The sequence below is a fragment of the Triticum aestivum genome, chromosome 5D (assembly GCF_018294505.1).
Source record: "Triticum aestivum cultivar Chinese Spring chromosome 5D, IWGSC CS RefSeq v2.1, whole genome shotgun sequence".
In the NCBI taxonomy this organism is placed as follows: domain Eukaryota; kingdom Viridiplantae; phylum Streptophyta; class Magnoliopsida; order Poales; family Poaceae; genus Triticum; species Triticum aestivum.
In genome coordinates this window covers 392,325,711-392,348,598 of record NC_057808.1, presented here as the reverse complement: position 1 = coordinate 392,348,598, position 22,888 = coordinate 392,325,711, and the positions used below count along the sequence as shown (strand labels likewise).

Sequence of the window (22,888 nt, the reverse complement as noted above, 5' to 3'; positions counted from 1 at the left end):
TCTACTATTGTTACTCCACACATCGACCGCTATCCAGCATGCATCTAGTGTATTAAGTTCATGGAAAATGGAGTAGTGCAATAAGAACGATGACATGATGTATACAAGATCGATTTATGTAGAAATAGACCCCATCTTGTTATCCTTAATAGCAACGATACATACGTGTTGTTTCCCTTCTATCATTGGGATAAAACATCGTAAGATTGAACCCATTACAAAGCACCTCTTTCCATTGCAAGATAAATAGATCAAGTTGGCCAAACAACACCCATATATCAGAGAAGAAATACGAGGCTATAAGTAATCATGCATATAAGAGATCAAAGAAGACTCAAATAACTTTCATGGATAAAAAGATAGATCTGATCATAAACTCAAAGTTCATCGGATCCCAACAAACACACCACAAAAAGAGTTACATCATATGGATCTCCAAGAGACCATTGTATTGAGAATCAAACGACAGAGAGGAACCCATCTAGCTACTAACTACGGACCCGCAGGCTACAAAGAACTACTCACGCATCATCGGAGAGGCACCAATGGACATGATGCACCCCTCCGGGATGGTGTCTAGATTGGATCTGTGGTTTCTGGAACTTGCGGCGGCTGGAATTGATTTTCGTCGACTCCCCTAGGGTTTCTGGAATATTGGGGTATTTATAGAGCAAAGAGGCGGTTCGGGGGGCACCCTGATAAGTCTCCAACGTATCTATAATTTTTGATTGTTCCATGCTATTATATTATCTGTTTTGGATGTTTAATGGTCTTTATCATACACTTTTATATTATTTTTGGAACTAACCTATTAACCGGAGGCCCAGCCGAGATTGCTGTTTTTTTGCCTATTTCAGTGTTTCACAGAAAAGGAATATCAAACGGAGTCCAAACGGAATGAAACCTTCGGGAACGTGATTTTTGGAACAAACGTGATCCAGAGGACTTGGAGTGGACGTCAAGAAATCAACGAGGAGGCCACGAGGCAGGGAGGCACGCCTGCCCCCTGGGCGCGCCCCCACCCTCGTGGGCCCCTCGTAGCTCCACCGACCTACTTCTTCCTCCTATATATACCTACGTACCCCGAAAACATCCAGGAGCACCACGAAACCCTATTTCCACCGCCGCAACCTTCTGTAACCGTGAGATCCCATCTTGGGGCCTTTTCCGGTGCTCCGCCGGAGGGGGCATTGATCACGGAGGGCTTCTACATCAACACCATAGCCTCTCCGATGATGTGTGAGTAGTTTACCTCAGACCTTCGGGTCCATAGTTATTAGCTAGATGGCTTCTTCTCTCTCTTTGGATCTCAATACAAAGTTCTCCTCGATTCTCTTGGAGATCTATTCGATGTAATCTTTTTTTGCGGTGTGTTTGTCGAGATCCGATGAATTGTGGGTTTATGATCAAGATTATCTATGAACAATATTTGATTCTCCTCTGAATTCTTTTATGTATGATTGGTTATCGTTGCAAGTCTCTTTGAATTATCAGTTTGGTTTGGCCTACTAGATTGATCTTTCTTGCAATGGGAGAAGTGCTTAGCTTTGGGTTCAATCTTGCGGTGCTCGATCCCAGTGACAGAAAGGGAAACGACACGTATTGTATTGTTGCCATCGAGGATAAAAAGATGGGGTTTATATCATATTGCTTGAGTTTATCCCTCTACATCATGTCATCTTACCTAATGCGTTACTGTGTTCTTATGAACTTAATACTCTAGATGCATGCTGGATAGCGGTCGATGTGTGGAGTAATAGTAGTAGGTGCAGGCAGGAGTCGGTCTACTTTTCACGGACGTGATGCCTATATACATGATCATGCCTAGATATTCTCATAACTATGCTCAATTCTATCAATTGCTCGACAGTAATTTGTTCACCCACCATAATACTTATGCTATCTTGAGAGAAGCCACTAGTGAAACCTATGGCCCCCGGGTCTATTTTCCATCATATTAATCTTCGGTCAACTAGCTATTTCTATCGCCGTTTATTTTGATTTCTTTACTTTTAGTCTTTATCATAAAAATACCTAAAAAAATATCTTATCATCTCTATCAGATCTCACTTTTGCAAGTGGCCGTGAAGGGCTTGACAACCCCTTTATCGCGTTGGTTGCAAGGTTCTTATTTGTTTGTGTAGGTGCGTGGGACTTGAGCGTGGCCTCCTACTGGATTGGTACCTTGGTTCTCAAAAACTGAGGGAAATACTTACGCTACTTTGCTGCATCACCCTTTCCTCTTCAAGGGAAAACCAACGGTGTGCTCAAGAGGTAGCAAGAAGGATTTCTGGCACCGTTGCCGGGGAGTCTACGCACAAGTCAAGACATACCAAGTACCCATCACAAACTCTTATCCCTCGCATTACATTATTTGCCATTTGCCTCTCGTTTTCCTCTCCCCCACTTCACCCTTGCCGTCTTATTCGCCTTCTTTTCCGTTCGCCTCTTTTTGCTCGCTTCTCATGTGCTTGTGTGTTGGATTGCTTGTTTGTCACGACGGCTCAAGATAATACTAAATTGTGTGATTTCTCCAATACCAACAACAATGATTTTCTTAGCACTCCGATTGCTCCTCTTACCGATGCTGAATCTTGTGAAATTAATGCTGCTTTGTTGAATCTTGTCATGAAAGATCAATTCGGCGGCCTTCCTAGTGAAGATGCCGCTACCCATCTAAATAGCTTTGTTGATTTGTGTGATATGCAAAAGAAGAAAGATGTGGACAATGATATTGTTAAATTGAAGCTATTTCCATTTTCGCTTAGAGATCGCGCTAAAACTTGGTTTTCGTCTTTGCCTAAAAATAGTATTGATTCTTGGAATAAGTGCAAAGATGCTTTTATCTCTAAGTATTTTCCTCCCGCTAAGATCATCTCTCTTAGAAACGATATTATGAATTTTAAGCAACTTGATCATGAACATGTTGCACAAGCTTGGGAGAGGATGAAATTAATGATACGTAATTGCCCTACTCATGGTTTGAATTTGTGGATGATTATACAAAAATTTTATGCCGGATTGAATTTTGCTTCTAGAAATCTTTTAGATTCGGCCGCGGGAGGCACTTTTATGGAAATCACTTTAGGAGAAGCTACTAAACTCCTAGATAATATTATGGTTAATTATTCTCAATGGCACACTGAAAGATCTACTAGTAAAAAGGTTCATGTGATTGAAGAAATTAATGTTTTGAGTGGAAAGATGGATGAACTTATGAAATTGTTTGCTAATAAAAGTGTTTCTTCTGATCCTAATGATATGCCTTTGTCTACTTTGATTGAGAATAATAATGAATCTATGGATGTGAATTTTGTTGGTAGGAATAATTTTGGTAACAATGCGTATAGAGCAAACTTTAATCCTAGGCCGTTTCCTAGTAATTCCTCTAATAATTATGGTAATTCCTACAACAATTCTTATGGAAATTTTAATAAGATACCCTATGAATTTGAGACTAGTGTTAAAGAGTTTATGATTTCACAAAAGAATTTCAACACCTTGCTTGAAGAAAAATTGCTTAAGGTTGATGAATTGGCTAGGAACGTGGATAGAATTTATCTTGATGTTGATTGTTTGAAGCTTAGATCTATTCCACCCAAGCATGATATCAATGAGTCTCTCAAAGCCATGAGAATTTCCATTGATGAGTGCAAAGAAAGAACCGCTAGAATGCGTGCTAAGAAAGATTGCTTTGTAAAAGCGTGTTCTTCTAGTTTTTATGAGAATAAAGATGAAGATCTAAAGGTTATTGATGTGTCCCCTATTAAATCTTTGTTTTTCAATATGAATCTTGATAATGATGGGACTGGAGATGAGTCAACTTTAGTTAAAAGGCGTCCCAATAATTCGGAGTTTTTAGATCTTGATGCAAAAATTGGTAAAAGTGGGATTGAAGAGGTCAAAACTTTAGATAGTATCGAACCCACTATTTTGGATTTCAAGGAATTTAATTATGATAATTGCTCTTTAATAGATTGTATTTCCTTGTTGCAATCCGTGCTAAATTCTCCTCATGCTTATAGTCAAAATAAAGCCTTTACTAAACATATCGTTGATGCTTTGATGCAATCTCATGAAGAAAAACTTGAGATGGAAGTTTCTATTCCTAGAAAACTTTATGATGAGTGGGAACCCACAATTAAAATTAAAATTAAAGATCATGAATGCTATGCTTTGTGTGATTTGGGTGCTAGTGTTTCCACGATACCAAAAACTTTGTCTGATTTGCTAGGTTTCCGTGAATTTGATGATTGCTCTTTAAACTTGCACCTTGCGGATTCCACTATCAAGAAACCTATGGGAAGAATGATGATGTTCTTATTGTTGCAAATAGGAATTATGTGCCCATAGATTTTATCATTCTTGATATAGATTGCAATCCTTCATGTCCTATTATTCTTGGTAGACCTTTACTTAGAACGATTGGTGCAATTATTGATATGAAGGAAGGGAATATTAGATTCCAATTTCCGTTAAGGAAAGGCATGGAACACTTCCCTAGAAAGAAGATTAAACTACCTTATGAATCCATTATGAGAGCCACTTATGGATTGCCTACCAAAGATGGCAATACCTAGATCTATCCTTGTTTTTATGCCTAGCTAGGGGCGTTAAACGATAGCGCTTGTTGGGAGGCAACCCAATTTTATTTTAGTTCTTTGCTTTTTGGTTCTGTTTAGTAATAATTTTTTGATCTAGACTCTGGTTATATTCGTTTTTGTGTTTTAATTAGTGTTTGTGCCAAGTAAAACCGTTAGGATAACCTACAGTGATAGTTATTTGATCTTGTTGTAAAAAACAGAAACTTGGCGCGCACGAGATTAGTTTTTCATAATTCACAGGAACGTGCTTTTCAGTTGATTCTTTTTGAAGTAGTTCAATAAACAAATTATCTAGGACTTCCTAATTTGGTGGAATTTTTTAGGTTCCAGAAGTTTGCGTTAGATACAGATTACTACAGACTATTCTGTTTTTGACACATTCTATTTTTCGTGTGTTGTTTGCTTATTTTGATGAATCTATGGCTAGTAAAAGAGCTTATAAACCATAGAGAAGTTGTAATACAGTAGGTTTAACACCAATAGAAATAAATAATGAGTTCATTACAGTACCTTAAAGTGGTGGTTTGTTTTATTTCGCTAACGGATCTTATGAGATTTTCTATTGAGTTTTGTGTTGTGAAGTTTTCAAGTTTTGGGTAAAGATTTGATGGATTATGGAACAAAGAGTGGCAAGAGCCTAAGCTTGGGAAGCCCAAGGCACCCCAAGGTAAAATTCAAGGACAACCAAAAGCCTAAGCTTGGGGATGCCCCGGAAGGCATCCCCTCTTTCGTCTTCATCTATCGGTAACTTTACTTGGAGCTATATTTTTATTCACCACATGATATGTGTTTTGCTTGGAGCGTCTTGTGTGATTTGAGTATTTGCTTTTTAGTTTACCACAATCATCCTTGCTGTACACACCTTTTGAGAGAGACACACATGATTCCGAATTTATTAGAATACTCTATGTGCTTCACTTATATCTTTTGAGCTATATAGTTTTTGCTCTAGTGCTTCACTTATATTTTTTAGAGCACGGTGGTGGTTTTATTTTATAGAAATTATTGATCTCTCATGCTTCACTTATATTATTTTGAGAGTCTTTTAGAACAACATGGTATTTTGCTTTGGTTGAAATTAGTCCTAATATAATAGGCATCCAAGATAGGTATAATAAAAACTATCATATAAAGTGCATTGAATACTATGAGAAGTTTGATGCTTGATGATTGTTTTGAGATATGAGGATGGTAATATTAGAGTCATGCTAGTTGAGTAATTATGAATTTGAGGAATACTTGTGTTGAAGTTTGTGATTCCCGTAGCATGCACGTGTGGTGAACCGTTATGTGATGAAGTTGGAGCATGATTTATTTATTGATTGTCTTCCTTATGTGTGGAGGTCGGGATTGCGCGATGGTTAACTCCTACCAACCCTTCCCCTAGGAGCATGCGTGTAGTACTTTGTTTCGATGACTTATAGATTTTTGCAATAAGTATGTGAGTTCTTTATGACTAATGTTGAGTCCATGGATTATACGCACTCTCTCCCTTCCACCATTGCTAGCCTCTCTAATACCGCGCACCTTTCGCCGGTATCTTACACCCACCATTTACCTTCCTCAAAACAGCCACCATACCTACCTATCATGGCATTTCCATAGCCATTCCGAGATATATTGCCATGCAACTTTCCACCGTTTCGTTTATTATGACACGCTCCATCATTGTCATATTGCTTTGCGTGATCATGTAGTTGACATCGTATTTGTGGCAAAGCCACCATTCATAATTTTCATACATTTCACTCTTCATTCATTGCATATCTCGGTACATCACCGGAGGCATTCACATAGAGTCATATTTTGTTCTAAGTATTGAGTTGTAAGTAATAAAAGTGTGATGATAATCATTATTAGAGCATTGTCCCATGTGAGGAAAGGATGATGGAGACTATGATTCCCCCACAAGTCGGGATGAGATTCCGGACTAAAAAAAAGGCCAAAGAAAAAGAAAGAGAAAAAGGCCCAAGAAAAAAAAGAAAAAAATGAGAGAAAAAGAGAGAAGCGGCAATGCTACTATCCTTTTACCACACTTGTGCTTCAAAGTAGCACCATGATCTTCATGATAGAGAGTCTCCTATGTTGTCACTTTCATATACTAGTGGGAATTTTTCATTATAGAACTTGGCTTGTATATTCCAATGATGGGCTTCCTCAAAGTGCCTTAGGTCTTCGTGAGCAAGCAAGTTGGATGCACACCCACTTAGTTTTTAGTTTGAGCTTTCATACACTTATAGCTCTAGTGCATCCGTCGCATGGCAATCCCTACTCACTCACATTGATATCTATTAATGGGCATCTCCATAGCCCGTTGATACGCCTAGTTGATGTGAGACTATCTTCTCCTTTTTGTCTGCTCCACAACCACCATTCTATTCCACATATAGTGCTATGTCCATGGCTCACGCTCATGTATTGCGTGAAGATTGAAAAAGTTTGAGAATACTAAAGTATGAAACAATTGCTTGGCTGAAACCGGGGTTGTGCATGATTTAAATATTTTGTGTGATGAAGATAGAGCATAGCCAGACTATATGATTTTGTAGGGATAACTTTCTTTAGCCATGTCATTTTGAGAAGACATGATTGCTTAGTTAGTATGCTTGAAGTATTACTATTTTTATGTCAATATTAAACTTTAATCTTGAATCTTTCGGATCTGAACATTCATGCCACACTAAAGAAAGTTACATTGAGAAATATGCTAGGTAGCATTCCACATAAAAAATTCTGTTTTTATCATTTACCTACTCGAGGACGAGCAGGAAAAGCTTGGGGATGCTTGATACGTCTCCAACGTATCTATAATTTTTGATTGTTCCATGCTATTATATTATCTGTTTTGGACGTTTAATGAGCTTTATCATACACTTTTATATTATTTTTGGGACTAACCTATTAACCGGAGGCCCAACCCAGATTGCTGTTTTTTTGCCTATTTTAGTGTTTCGCTGAAAAGGAATATCAAACGGAGTCCAAACGGAATGAAACCTTCGGGAACGTGATTTTTGGAACAAACGTGATCCAGAGGACTTGGAGTGCACATCAAGAAATCAACGAGGAGGCCACGAGGCAGGGAGGCGCGCCTGCCCCCTGGGCGCACCCCCACCCTCGTGGGCCCCTCGTATCTCCACCGACCTACTTCTTCCTCCCATATATACCTACGTACCCCGAAAACATCCAGGAGCACCACGAAACCCTATTTCCACCGCCGCAACCTTCTGTACCCGTGAGATCCCATCTTGGGGCCTTTTCCGGCGCTCCGCCGGAGGGGGCATTGATCATGGAGGGCTTCTACATCAACACCATAGCCTCTCCGATGATGTGTGGGTAGTTTACCTCAGACCTTCGGGTCCATAGTTATTAGCTAGATGGCTTCTTCTCTCTCTTTGGATCTCAATACAAAGTTCTCCTCGATTCTCTTGGAGATCTATTCGATGTAATCTTCTTGTGCGGTGTGTTTGTCGAGATCCAATGAATTGTGGGTTTATGATCAAGATTATCTATGAACAATATTTGATTCTCCTCTGAATTCTTTTATGTATGATTGGTTATCTTTGCAAGTCTCTTCGAATTATCAGTTTGGTTTGGCCTATTAGATTGATCTTTCTTGCAATGGGAGAAGTGCTTAGCTTTGGGTTCAATCTTGCGGTGCTCGATCCTAGTGACAGAAAGGGAAACGACACGTATTGTATTGTTGCCATCGAGGATAAAAAGATGGGGTTTATATCATATTGCTTGAGTTTATCCCTCTACATCATGTCATCTTACCTAATGCGTTACTCTGTTCTTATGAACTTAATGCTCTAGATGCGTGCTGGATAGCGGTCGATGTGTGGAGTAATAGTAGTAGATGCAGGCAGGAGTCGGTCTACTTGTCGCGGACGTGATGCCTATATACATGATCATGCCTAGATATTCTCATAACTATGCTCAATTCTATCAATTGCTCGACAGTAATTTGTGCACCCACCGTAATACTTATGCTATCTTGAGAGAAGCCACTAGTGAAACCTATGGCCCCCGGGTCTATTTTCCATCATATTAATCTTCCGTCAACTAGCTATTTCTATCGCCGTTTATTTAGCTTTCTTTACTTTTAGTCTTTATCATAAAAATACCAAAAATATTATCTTATCATCTCTATCAGATCTCACATTTGCAAGTGGCCGTGAAGGGCTTGACAACCCCTTTATCACGTTGGTTGCAAGGTTCTTATTTGTTTGTGTAGGTGCGTGGGACTTGAGCGTGGCCTCCTACCGGATTGATACCTTGGTTCTCAAAAACTGAGGGAAATACTTACGCTACTTTGCTGCATCACCCTTTCCTCTTCAAGGGAAAACCAACGCTGTGCTCAAGCGGTAGCACACCCGAGGTGGGCACAACCCACCTGGGCGCGCCTGGGCCCCCAGGCGCGCCCCGGTGGGTGGTGCTCCCCTCTGAGCACCCCACGTGCTTCTCCGGCCCACTGGATGTCTTCTAGTCCAAAAAAATCCACAAAAGTTTCAATGCGTTTGACTCCGTTTGGTATTGATTTCCTGCGATGTAAAAAAACATGCAGAAAACATCAACTGGCACTTGGCACTATGTCAATAGGTTAGTACCAAAAAATAATATCAAATGACTATAAAATGATTATAAAACATCCAAGAATGATAATATAATAGCATGAAACAATCAAAAATTATAGATACGTTGGAGACGTATCAGACGACATGATGCTATGATGGAGATCAAGGTGTCGAGCCGGTGACAATGAAGATCATGACGATGCTTTGGAAATGGAGATCAAAAGCATGAGATGATGATGGCCATATCATGTCACATATTTTGATTGCATGTGATGTTTATCTTTTATGCATCTTATTTTGCTTAGTACGGCGGTAGCATTATAAGATGATCCCTTACTAAAATTTCAAGGTATAAGTGTTCTCCCTGAGTATGCACCATTGCGACAGTTCATCGTGCCGAGAGACCACGTGATGATCGGGTGTGATAAGCTCTACGTTCACATACAAACATGTGCAAGACAGTTTTGCACGTGCGGAATACTCGGGTTAAACTTGACGAGCCTATAATGTACAGATATGGCCTCGGAACACTGGAGACCAAAAGGTCGAACGTGAATCATATAGTAGATATGATCAACATAGAGATGTTCACCATTGATGACAACCCCATCTCACGTGATGATCGGACATGGGTTAGTTGATTTGGATCACGTATCACTTAGATGACTTGAGGGATTTCTATTTAAGTGGGAGTTCATTAGTAATTTGATTAATTGAACTTAATTTATCATGAACTTAGTCCTGATAGTATTTGCAAATTATGTTGTAGATCAATAGCTCGCGATGTAGCTCCCCGTTTATTTTTGATAGGTTCCTCTACTAGACTAGCTCGTTGATCAAAGATGGTTAAGGTTTCCTAACCATGGACATGAATTCATTTGATAACAAGACCCATCTGTTAGCTTAGCATAATGAGCGTTCAGTTTTATTGCTATTGCTTTCTTCATGTCAAATACATATTCCTTCGACTATGAGATTATGCAACTCCCGGATACCGGACGAATACCTTGTGTGCTATCAAATGTCACAATGTAACTGGGTGATTATAAAGATGCTCTACAGGTATCTCCGAAGGTGTTTGTTGAGTTGGCATAGATCGAGATTAGGATTTGTCACTCCGAGTATCGGAGAGGTATCTCTGGGCCCTCTTGGTAATACACATCATAAGCTTGCAAGCAAACGACTAAGGAGTTAGTCACGAGGTGATGTATTACGGAACGAGTAAAGAGACTTGCCGGTAACGAGATTGAACTAGGTATGAAGATACCGACGATCAAATCTCGGGCAAGTAACATACCGATGGACAATGGGAATTACGTATGTTGTCATAACGGTTCGACCGATAAAGATCTTCATATAATATGTAGGAGCCAATATGGGCATCCAGGTTCCGCTATTGGTTATTGACCAGAGAGGTATCTCGGTCATGTCTACATAGTTCTTGAACCCGTAGGGTCTGCATGCTTAACGTTCGATGACGGTATAATATTATATGAGTTATGTGATTTGGTGACCGAATGTTGTTCGGAGTCCCGGGTGAGATCACGGACATGACGAGGAGTCTCGAGATGGTCGAGAGGTAAAGATTGATATATAGGACGATCGAATTCGGACACCGGAAGTGTTCCGGAGGGTACCAGGTACATATCGGATCACCAGAAGGGTTTCCGGGCACCCCCGACAAAAGATATGGGCCTTATGGGCCAAGAGGGAAACGCACCAGCCACAAGGGGCTGGTGCGCCCGCATATGGGCCGGCCAAGGTGGAGAAGGAAAGGGGAAGGAGGAAAGGAAAGAAAGGGAATAGGATTCCCCCTTCCTTCCCCCTCCCCCTCTTTCCTTCCCCCTCCAATATATATGGCAGGGGGGCGCGCGGCTTGGGAGGAGCCCAAGTAGGATTCGGTCCTACATGGGGCGCCTCCTGGCCTCTCCCCTCCTCCTCCCACCTACACACACACACACACATATATGTGGGGGGGGGGGTAGCACAAACCAAACAATTGCCTAGACGTGTGCGGCGCCCCCCTCCACCGTTTACTCCCCCGGTCATATTTTCGTAGTGCTTAGGCGAAGCCTTGCGGAGATCACTTCACCATCACCACGCCGTCGTGCAGACGAAACTCATCTACTACCTCGATGTCTTGCTGGATCAAGAAGGCGAGGGACGTCGCTGAGCTGAACGTGTGCAGAACTCGGAGGTGCCGTACGTTCGGTACTCGATCGGTGGATCGCGAAGAAAGTTCGACTAAATCAACCGCGTTGTGAAACGCTTCCGTTTATGGTCTACGAGGGTACGTAGATACACTCTCCCCCTCGTTGCTATGTATCTTCATGGATAGATCATTGCATGTGCTTATAATTTTTTTAATGGAACGATTCCCAATAGCAGGCAGGAGTCGGTCTACTTGTCTTGGACGTGATGCCTATATACATGATCATTGCCTTAAATATTGTCATAATTTTTTTATCAATTGCCCAACAGTAATTTGCCTACCCACCATATGCTATTTTCTCGAGAGAAGCTTCTAGTGAAAACTATGGCCCCGGGTCTATCTTTTATTATATAAAAATCCTAAAAATACCTTGCTGCAATTTTCTTTTATTTATTTTATTTTGTATTTTTGTCCGATCTATCTATCAAATACCATACAATTTAAGTTTGCTCGTAACGTCAAGGGATTGACAACCCCTTGTTCGCGATGGGTTGCAAGGATTTGTGGTTTGTGTGCAGGAGCTGCCAGCGAGGTGTTGCTTGGTTCTCCTACTGGATTGATAACCTTGATTCTTAACTGAGGAAAATACTTATCTCTACTTTACTGCATCATTCCATCCTCTTCAGTGAAATCCCACCGCAGTTCACAAGTAGCACATGACGACGCCGGGGAGCACTTCGAGTACATGTCCATGGCCGACGTGGCTAGCGGTCCCTGTCCTTGACGCTGCTGGTGCCCTCCCGTCGAACACTTCGACCCACGGCGCCGAGCACGATGACCGGCGTGCTCACTAGCCGTGCCGGCTTGGTCACCATTGCCGCGGGGGCGCATAGTAGTTCGACGGAATGTATGAGCCAAAACTAAGTTTTAATCCGTTATATATAGAGGATCAGCTAGGTCCGACAAGATCTTATAGTGAAGTAAAAATCGAAAATACAAAGGTGAACATGGGTGCGCGCGCACCCACGTGAATAGTAAATTCATAAAAAATACTAGAAAAAAAATAAAAATTTCTGAAATTTTGCAGTATGAACCTTAGTCGATCATTCTACTCACGTGTGAAGTTTCATCATGTATTAACACCCATGGTATTATTAGTGAAGAAAATACAAATGCGGCCATACTATTCATTAAACAGTGTTTTTTAATATAGCTTCGATTAGCTTTGATTTTGTCATTATTTCCCAGATTACCACGGATGTGATTTCTTCGTGAAACTTCATATGCGAGTATACCGGTTGACTATGTATATTAAAAAAATAAATTCAGAATTTTTTGATTTTTTCTAGCATTTTTTGAAATTTACTATTCATAAAGGGTGCGCGCGCACCCATGTTCACCGAATCCCCGTCCAGTAAAAATATTCTACTAAGGGTTTACACCGAATCGGTTAGAAATAACCTTAGTACCCGGGATAATGTGTGTTTGTTTTCTAATCTAATCCCCCCCGCATCCACCAAGCTCGCCCGCCCCCATCCCGCTGTCGTGTGCCGTCCCCGTCACCGGCCCTTGTTTTCTAATCCCCGCCGGATCCGTTAAGCAAGGGGAAATCTGCTCGTCGTGGTCTCTCTCGTGGAGTGCGGTTTCTAAATTCGAGAGAGAGAAGATAGAGAGTCCTACTTGCTCCTCTCTCCTCCTGCGAGTCCAATCGCGAGGATAGGGATGGAGAGCTCCAACGGCAAGCCGCCGCAGGGAGAGGAAGAGGGGAAGGCGGCGGGGTCGATCGGAGGCTACGAGTCGCTGCACAGGCTCCTCGAGTCCAATCTCCCCCCCGAGCTCTTCAAGGTTCGTATCCTCGGCCCTCGCTCGCCAGCTCCTCGGAGTCAGTCGCTCGGCCCACCTGGTTGGTTGGGTGAAATATTTGTATACAAATGAAAAAGATCTCGAGGTAATCGCACTGCGTGGTTCAGTCGATATGTATCGAGGAACCTGATGAACCATGTAAGCGGATTCAGTTGGTTGTTTCCCTACACAAACACAAGTTAACTGTCAGATAGCCGCAATCTTCTACTAGCAGTGAAACGATTGACTCAGTGCGGGAATTTGCATGTCTACTATCTGGCCTGTGTTCCGAATCTGTTTTCTGTATAATCGTTCAACGAATTTGTATCCAAATTGTGCGATGATGTTAGTAGTCCGTGTTTGTGATCTATTGTTCAGGTACCTGTATTTTTTTCACACTGTACTTTATTTCCGATATATTGATCGTATCTAGATTCATTTTGTTTTAGGAACCTATTTAGGCTCAGTTTGTTTATACTGAGCTTTCTTTAACTTATGTTCTCCATTTGGTGACAGGAGGCAAGCCGGTTGCTTTTGGGGCTGAATTGTGCACACCCTCTTGAGGCTGTTTCCCTGCCCGGGGCCACCACTGATCTTGCCAAAGCGCATAATTTCGATGTGCAGGTTATCTATGAATAAATTGCCTTCATTTTGAATAGCTGTGGTAGATTATGAACTGATCTTGTAATTTCTAGACACCCTATTTCGAAAACCAGCAGTAGCTAACAACTGAAACTATTTGTTTGCCTTCTCTTGTTTGAAAATTTGTAACTGTTAGCTACTTGTATTACAGGCATTCCATTTCAACGCTGACAAAGAGCATATGAGGCAACCACGGATTGTTCGAGTTGGCCTAATTCAGAACTCAATTGCTGTTCCAACGACTTGTCATTTTGCTGATCAAAAGAAGTCTATCATGGAGAAAGTAAAACCCATCATAGATGCAGCTGGTGCTTCTGGTGTCAATATTTTGTGCTTACAGGTACTTCTAACATTGGTGATTTAGTTGTGGTGTTCTCTTGTGACTCTTATCTGCATCTTTGTTTTCAAACCTGATGTCCTATTAGTAAGTATATGAGACTCTGCTTGGCATATCCTTTGCTTCAACTTCTGCCAGCTAAGAGAAGTTCGAGCCTTAAATAAACAGCCGCTTTCTCTGCCCATCATCTTGAGAAACTGAAGGCCACCTATTTAGATAAGCCAGAAGCTGTTGAGTAGCCGCTGCTGTGGCTTCAGAATCTCTCTGGTCTCCCATTCCAAGCACCACTGAAGGAAAAAAAAGTCCTTCCATTTGCGATTACTCGGAAAAAAAATCCTTTTATCCAAACGAACCTTATAGGCCGAGTCTTCTTACCAAACAGCTTTGCCACCTTCTATGAGATGCTACTACCTTTTTGGGCTTCTAAGCACCAAAAACTAGCTTCTTAGAAAAGCTTAAGCCAGTCCAAACTAGCTATAATATTGAGACATATTTGCTTATCTTTCCACAGAAGCAGATCATTTGTTCTGATTCATACCCTCAAATTTCAGGAAGCCTGGACAATGCCATTTGCCTTCTGCACGCGTGAAAAACGATGGTGTGAGTTTGCTGAGCCTGTTGATGGAGAATCGACTCAGTTTCTTCAAGAGCTCGCACAGAAATATAATATGGTAATTGTTAGCCTTATCCTTGAAAGGGATATAAACCATGGAGAGACTATATGGAATACCGTTGTTGTAATTGGAAATAATGGCAACATAATTGGCATTCATCGAAAGGTATGCATATCAGTACATTTTTCTTTCCTTTGGTTGCATTTCCCTGTTGCTTCCTTCTACCTGAAAGTATTTTTAGTCTCTAACTGAACACTACTGCAGAATCACATCCCAAGAGTTGGCGACTTCAATGAGAGCACATACTATATGGAAGGTAACACTGGGCATCCAGTGTTTGAAACAGCTTATGGCAAAATTGCTGTAAACATCTGCTACGGCAGGCATCATCCTCTGAATTGGCTTGCATTTGGCCTCAATGGAGCTGAAATAGTTTTCAACCCATCTGCAACTGTTGGTGAACTTAGTGAACCAATGTGGCCTATTGAGGTCAGATAAAACTATTCACATGACATTTGTTATTATTTCTGCTGTTATTCATGCTGGAGCAACCCTGATGCTAAGCTAGTAAATTTCAGGCAAGGAATGCTGCAATTGCAAATAGCTACTTTGTCGGATCAATTAACCGGGTAGGCACAGAGGTATTCCCGAACCCATTCACTTCTGGTGATGGGAAACCTCAGCATGCCGACTTCGGTCATTTCTATGGATCCAGCCATTTCTCAGCGCCTGATGCTTCCTGCACCCCATCGCTATCGCGCTACCGAGATGGCTTGATGATATCTGACATGGACCTGAACTTATGCCGCCAGATCAAAGACAAGTGGGCCTTCCGCATGACTGCTCGGTATGACATGTATGCTAACTTGCTTTCAGAGTACTTGAAGCCAGATTTTAAGCCTCAAGTCATCGCCGATCCGCTGATAAATAAGAGGGCTTAATTCTGGATCAGTTGGGTCTAAGCAGACGAAGTCGATGCCCTTTCCCTTCTTTTCTGTATATGTTGTATAATTATAAAAATAAATCAGTAAACATCTTTTGATCAAGTTTCCATGGTCTGACTTTACCCAATGTTGAAATCATACATATTCACCCTTTTATGTTGTGAATTTCCAAGTGAATGTTCTTTGAATAAAATACACCACACAATGGCCCATAAATAAAAAGAATCCTAGTTGGATTTACATTATGGATGTCGCACAACTAAGGGCGCAGATTCTCTGAGATAAGTTACCTGCCTTTGGCTTGCTGAATTGTGGGCCATCTTGTTCCTGGGCGCACATGTCAGCTACTGTAAAGGCAGGTGATGTAAGTCAGAGAATCCACAGCCCGACTAAGCATCATCGTCCAAAGAGATGAACAGCTGCCATATGATGCAGTGCATTCGTTTTAGAGTAAGGCAATTAGGCCAGCCTAAGAAAGGGGATTGGCTATAGAGTGCATAATCCTTTAATTTACTAAGCTCCCTAGGGGTTAAAGCTCTCACAATTAATTGAGGTGTATAATTTGAGATCTTGCCACATAATTTTGACTTGGTCATTTTCTCAGTGGGTCCCTTTGGTCACTGCATGTTAATTTATTTTGTCACTGCATGGGATTTTAGTCTGGGCATTCGGTCTAACCGTTTGGTTCTTCAAGTGATAAAGAAATTATGTTCCTACATACTCCCTCGTTCCTAAATATAAGTCTTTGTAGAGATTCCACTAGGTGGACTACATACAGAACAAAATGAATGAATCTACACTCACAATGCATCTATATACATCCGTATGTGGTTCATAGTGGAATCTCTACAAATACTTATATTTAAGAACGGAGGAAGTATATGTGATGACTGATCGGTTATTCCATAAATGAAAAACCAATTGTTTTTTCCACCATGAACTCGGTTCGCTCCCCGGTCATGACCGAAGAGGACAGATATTTAATGGGAGGAACAAATCAAGAGTCAAATCTTGAGCAAGAAACGATGGAATATACGAGCAGGAATCAAGCACGGGCAGAAATGGTAGGAGGAAGGAACTGTTGTCAAAAATCATTGTAGGCGGGCCGCCGGTCACTTTGCGAGTGCTACGAGTGCCATCTTGGACCATGAAGGAGCCATGGCCGTCGCGCATGGAAGCCATGTGAACAACCGGCCGCTGTGCGTCGGGAGATACGACCACAACCTTCGGCCATGAAGGAGCCATGGTCGCCACCGCATACAAGTCATGGGCACTAGTGGTTGTCGTGACTATGCGGGTTATGCGGGGTAGGCGAACGGAGGCGGCGACGCTGCAATGAAGAATGAAACACATTAGGGTTAGGGGTTGCGTACGTTTGGGCTGAGATAAGGCTACGTGGTATAGTTCAGTTTTGAACATTTGCTAACCTTTTTTGACATCGGTCTTGGTTTTTTGGGTCCAGTTTTCGGTTCGCGGTTTTGTGCCAACCCACCGGTCAAACGCTTGTTACACCTAGCCCGGTCTGATATCCTCATGTCACCTAGTTGTCCTTTTCGACAGTGTATGTCTCCTTCGCATGTGTTGCTTAGTTGGGGTCCTAGGGAGATACGAGAAGGGGCGCTTTGCTACTTTTGTGAGTGTGATTGGAGACTGCAGCGTCAGTTCGTTCAATGGTTGTGTCTTTGCGCCCTGCTTTGTCTTTCGAGCCGCAAGATATTGCTCTAGCTTCTCTTCGAGTCCGCGCTCTTCCACGACTATTGCATCAACGAGATTGGGCAGTGTGGGTGTCATCCGCTCCTCCGTGCTGGATCTCCCTTCAAGCTTGCAAGGCTAACCACCTTCTATTCACCATCGACGCTCTGAACTAGTATAACGCCGCCACGACGAATGAATGATGTTGTGGCCTTGTGGGTGCTGATTTTGGCAGCGTAGATACAATGACAGATGAGCTGACGAACTTCCTGTAGTGAACCTGCCAAAGATGAAGGAGGGAAAGAAGACCAAGTTTAGTGTCGGCATCATGGAGCACAAGGTTGGGTTCCACATCACCGAGGGCACCAGAATATGTTTTGTTAACGGGTGAAAATCAACTTTCGACCAGGCGGTATCCATAGTACCGTGGACAGAAATTAGTGAGGGTGTGTATGACGACCTTATGTCGAAGGTCGTCGTACACTCGACAAAGTGGCACGATTATGTTTTTTAATAGGTTCAGTTGCCTCATCCGAGCGCGACCTACATCATATAGGAGGTCGTTGAGAGTGGTGCCCGACACACGGGGCACTTAGAGTGCAAGCGCTTCCGATGTCCCACCACTCCCGACTAGTACGAGCCTGACGAGGTCCCTCGGACTCTCAGCTCTCAGCCTTTGTTTGCTCTCCTGAACGGTGCCTTCGTTCCGCACAAGGACTGATGTCCGCGGCGGAGCTATGTTGGGGCCAGAGGGCCGGTGCCCCCCACCCAAGCCTTAGACCAATCATTCAAAAAAGTCTAATTAGTGAAACAGATTTAGTGAAAAGTGTAGCAAAATATTGAAATTTTAACGTGTTTACAATCTATCCAAGAATGATCTTGTTCTAAAGGTCTTGATGAGATGAGTTGAAATATATACTTTTTTCCAAAAAAAAGTGATTCAATTTTAAACATATGTACCATCTAAATTATGAAAGGGAAATTGACGCATATGCATGGCACAAAGTGGATTGCAGACTAACATGATAAGTAGGAATGTACAATGCTATATTAATGTGAACGGCATAGTCTATACGTATAAGGGAAGCATAGTTTGCATGCACTCAGATCTCCAGCATAACCAACGATGGATGCATGCACCGGACCTCCTGTGCATGAGAGAAAGTCTTTTCTCACTCAGCCCGTAGCTCATAGTTCACTCTGTAGCCGTCGTCACCACTACTCTCTCATCCACCCAGCCCCCAAAACCACTGCTACAAGAATGTTGTCTAGCGAAGACCTCGCCGGGATCATCCTGGTGGCCTTGAAGTCACGGTAGGGCTCGGCTATGCGATTTCCAATCCGCTACATCCGACGCCGCGAGGCCAAGAAGCTCGCGGTTGACGTCGAGATGGGAGTCCGCGGGGAGGCGCCCTCGTGGGCGGCCATTGTTGCGGCCATGCGTCGGGCTGGCATCGGCAAGAAGAAATCCAAGCAGCGAGTAGCCCCGGCGCCGCCTTCTTTGCGTCCTCCACGGGTGCGCCGGATCCACCTGCTCCCCCCGTGTTTTCCACGGGTGCGCCAGAGCCACCTGCTTCGCCGGCGTCGTCCACCGGCCAAGAGATCGTGGAGGTTGAGGATTAGCTGCGGCGGGGCTCCCTATGTGGCCCTGCAGAGTTACCAGTTGCCAAGAAGAGTTTATCTAGTGCTTATGAAACTCATTCTCTATGATTGTGTACGTGTTAGCTGCATGTATGTGTGTATTCTAATACTCGTCGAACCCCTAAATAGCTCTGTGTGACACCAGTGGCGGAGCTACGTTGGGGCCAGGGGGCCGGTGTCCTCCCCAGCCGTAAAGCATGGCACACTAAACTATTGAGTAGTCATCAGATCGAGCCTGTCAGACGTTCATAACATCTGCAATAGCTCCTGTAGCAGGTCTTTCACTTAGCGATGCATCAAGGACATAATTCTTTTATGCAGTAATGATGATAATTCTCAAGTTACGGACCCAGTCCGTGTAGTTGCTACCATCATCTTTTAACTTAGCTTTCTCTAAGAACGCATTAAAATTCAAGGGAACGGTAGCACAGGACATTGATCTACAACATAGATATGCAAAAACTATTAATACTAAGTTCATAATAAATTTTAGTTCAAATAATCAAATTACTAATGAACTCCCACTTAAATCAATACCCCTCAAATTGTCTAAGTGATACATGATCCAAATCAACTAACCTATATCCGATCATCACGTGAGATGTGGTAGTTTTTAATGGTGAACATCTCTATGTTGATCATATCTACTACATGACTCACGTTCGACCTTTCGGTCTCCAGTGTTCTGAGACCATGTATGTATATGCTAGGCTCATCAAGTTTAACCCAAGTATTCTGCATGTGCAAAACTGTCTTACACCCGTTGTATGTGAACGTAGATTCTATCACACCCGATCATCACGAGGTGCTTCGTAACGCCGAGCTTTGGCAACAGTGCATACTCAGGAAGAACACTTTTATCTTGAAATTAAGTGAAGGGATCATCTTATAATGCTACCGTCGTTCTAAGCAAAATAAGATGCATAAAGGATAAACATCACATGCAATCAAAATATGTGACATGATATGCCCATCATCATCTTATGCTTTTGATCTCCATCTCCAAAGCATCGGCATGATCTCCATCGTCACCAGCACGACACCTTGATCTCCATCGCAGTGTCGGCTCGTCTTGCCAACTATTACTTCTACAACTATTGCTAACGCATAGAGATAAATTAAAGCAATTATATGGCACTTAGTGATTGACACGTAGGTTATACAATAATTAAAGACAACCCTAAGGCTCCTGCCGGTTGTCGTACTCATCGACATGCAAGTCGGGGACTTATTACAAAACATGATCATCTCATACATCAACATATATGACATTATATCTTGACCATATCACATCACAACATGCCCCACAAAAACAAGTTAGACGTCCTCTATTTTGTTGTTGCAAGTTTTACGTGGCTGCTACGGGCAACTAGTCAGAACTGTTCTTACCTACGCAAAAACCACAACGGTGATTATCAAGTTTGCTGTTTTAACCTTCTTCAAGGACCAGCCGTAGTCAAATTCGATTCAACTAAAGTAGGAGAAACAGACATCCGCTAGCCACATTTCTGCAAAACAAGTTGCATGTCATCGGTGAAACCGGTCTCGTGTGCATGGACATGTAAGGTTGGTTCGGGCCGCTTCATCGTACAATACCGCCCTATCAAAATAAGACGTTGGTGGTAAGCAGTAAGAACATCACCGTCCATAATTCCTTTGTGTTCTACTCGTGCATATCATCTACGCATAGACCTGGCTCATGATGCCACTGTTGGGGGAAGGGGAGAGTGACCCTCCACTTGAGTGTACTCAAGTGAGAGTGAGTTGGTTAGATGCTCATGGGGCTTTATATAGCCTAAGGAGGCGAGAGGGTAGAACTAGATAATTTTCCATCCTTTAGCCTATGTGCTCCTTGTTGGACTAGAAGGTGGGGCGTGACCCATTAGGGTGGGAACCCCTACAGTAGGAGAGGCCTTTTTGCTTGGGCTTGGGCCTCTTTGCTCCCTTGTCTCCTCTCTTGACTTATTTTTTGGGGGTCTTCTTCCTTTGACTTGCTTGACCAATCTCGACTGGTGGTGTGGCATTCCACGTAAGACAGGGGGTGGCGCCTTAAATAGGGTTGAAATCCACTACTACAACATGTTTCGAGTCTAACGAGTATGTGTAGGAACTACTACATGCAGTGTGACTGCACTTCGATTACTTCAATGATCATGCTTTGTTTTCCCTTTTGTCGCAATCCTTCTTTTATTATCAGTTTGGGGATAGGCCCAGAGGAGAGGTCTTGTCATCCCGACTCCTGATAGTCGAAGTGGATGGGGTGTTTTGTCAGTGGGTTATGGAGTTATGGTTATTGCGATAGTGCACGAGTACTACAGTTCGTTCTTGCATTGAGGGGAACGACGCCGTTTCTCTTTATTATGGGTGGTGTCTCATGATTTTCTCTATTGTTGTTGTTTCTCTGCGTTTGTTGGTTGGAGTCCTTTGATTTATTTGTTCCTCTGTTGCATATGGCTTTGATCTTGTGTACATGGCTCTCATGTGTTCTGCCAATACAAGGAACACTAAAGCAACCTTAGGACGATCACTCCACTAAAAAACAATAGCAACAACATTAGCTAAACACATTAAATACAAGAGCAATTACCAGAGAAACGCTCGGAGGCAAGTGACGCGACAAAGCGTGCATGAGCTTCTAGTAGTACATTAATTCCAATCCAGTTATTGTCCTGCTATAGCATCTCCAACCATACCCTCGCCATGTCCCGGTGAATAGTCTAGACATGAGAGAGAAGAAAAAAGCCTATCCAACCGCCTATTTGTCAGTTTTTTTACACCCCTCAAACCCAGCCATATGTTGGGAGGGGGGGTATGATGGCGTCCGGGCCTGTTCGGACAATCTGCCACATCAGCCAAATCCCACATGACCCACTCAAGCCCATCTGCAGCTACACTTCCTCTTTCCCCCCTATCTCTCGTTTTCCCACAAGGACGAAGCATGGATGGCGGCTCGACCATGTCGGAGCTCGTGGACGCCACCCGGGCCGCCGACCTCGAAGGCCAACCTCCGGTACTCCTCCAGTAGGGGCAGTTCACTTCCTTCTTAGGGGCACAGAGGCAGCCGCGCCCCACGGAGCTGGACTCCGGAGTGTCGTGGAAGTCGTCACATGCCACGATCACCGCCAAGCCACACGGAGCCGTGGTCGCCACGATGCTGAGCGGAGCCGCGGTCACCACCTAGTGGCACCGGAATGCTATGGGTGCTGGCCTCCGCGTGGTATGGGGCCACGACTTAATGAAAAGTGCAACCATACCAGATGTCATGCCGCCTGTCGTTGTTTTGTCGTATGGAAGAGTATGGCCCCTCGAAGTAATGAATTCGGGCATGGTGATTGACAACGAGGATCTCCGACCAAAAAGGGTCGTGGGTGGTGTAGTACGAATCCTCCAGCGCCTCCGGCGAGAGGCGCGCCCGATACGCGGCGACGGCGCGCATCATGCCGATGGAGCCAAAGGGCATTGGCGCTACCGGAATGCCGTAGACGCTCAGGCACCATCCGACAGTGTGGGGATGCCTAAATGGGCGAGCTCCTGTGCCACGACCATGGTGAGGTTGTTGTGCACCATCGTCGTGGAGGTGGACGGTGGCCGACTATGGTTTCGTTGAGAGGTGGCGGCGGCTAATGTTGTGCGATGAAGAAGGGTGGGAGCGCCATATATGGGCGACGAGAGGGAGGTGGATGGGCACTGGTGGAGGAGAAAACACTACCATTAAGGGTGCATCAGAATCCCCACCAGTGACGCGTGTGGCAGCCGGCGTGGTGGTGTGTGGGAAACCGCATGTTTGTGCAGAAATAAAAAGTTCTCGGAATTGGACGAAACTTTACTAGATTTTTTATGGAATAA

General features: G+C 43.2%; 1 protein-coding gene across 1 annotated transcript; it reads left to right on the top strand.

The window, feature by feature from the left end:
- The first annotated feature begins 12,851 nt into the window (after window positions 1-12,851).
- LOC123122052 (beta-ureidopropionase) lies at window positions 12,852-15,811 on the top strand. The gene is made up of 6 exons (XM_044542184.1): window positions 12,852-13,175; window positions 13,689-13,796; window positions 13,966-14,154; window positions 14,703-14,930; window positions 15,030-15,254; window positions 15,344-15,811. The coding sequence occupies exons 1-6, from the start codon at window positions 13,053-13,055 to the stop codon at window positions 15,704-15,706; spliced, it is 1,236 nt and encodes a 411-aa protein (XP_044398119.1). The 5' UTR covers window positions 12,852-13,052; the 3' UTR covers window positions 15,707-15,811.
- Window positions 15,812-22,888: the final 7,077 nt, after the last annotated feature.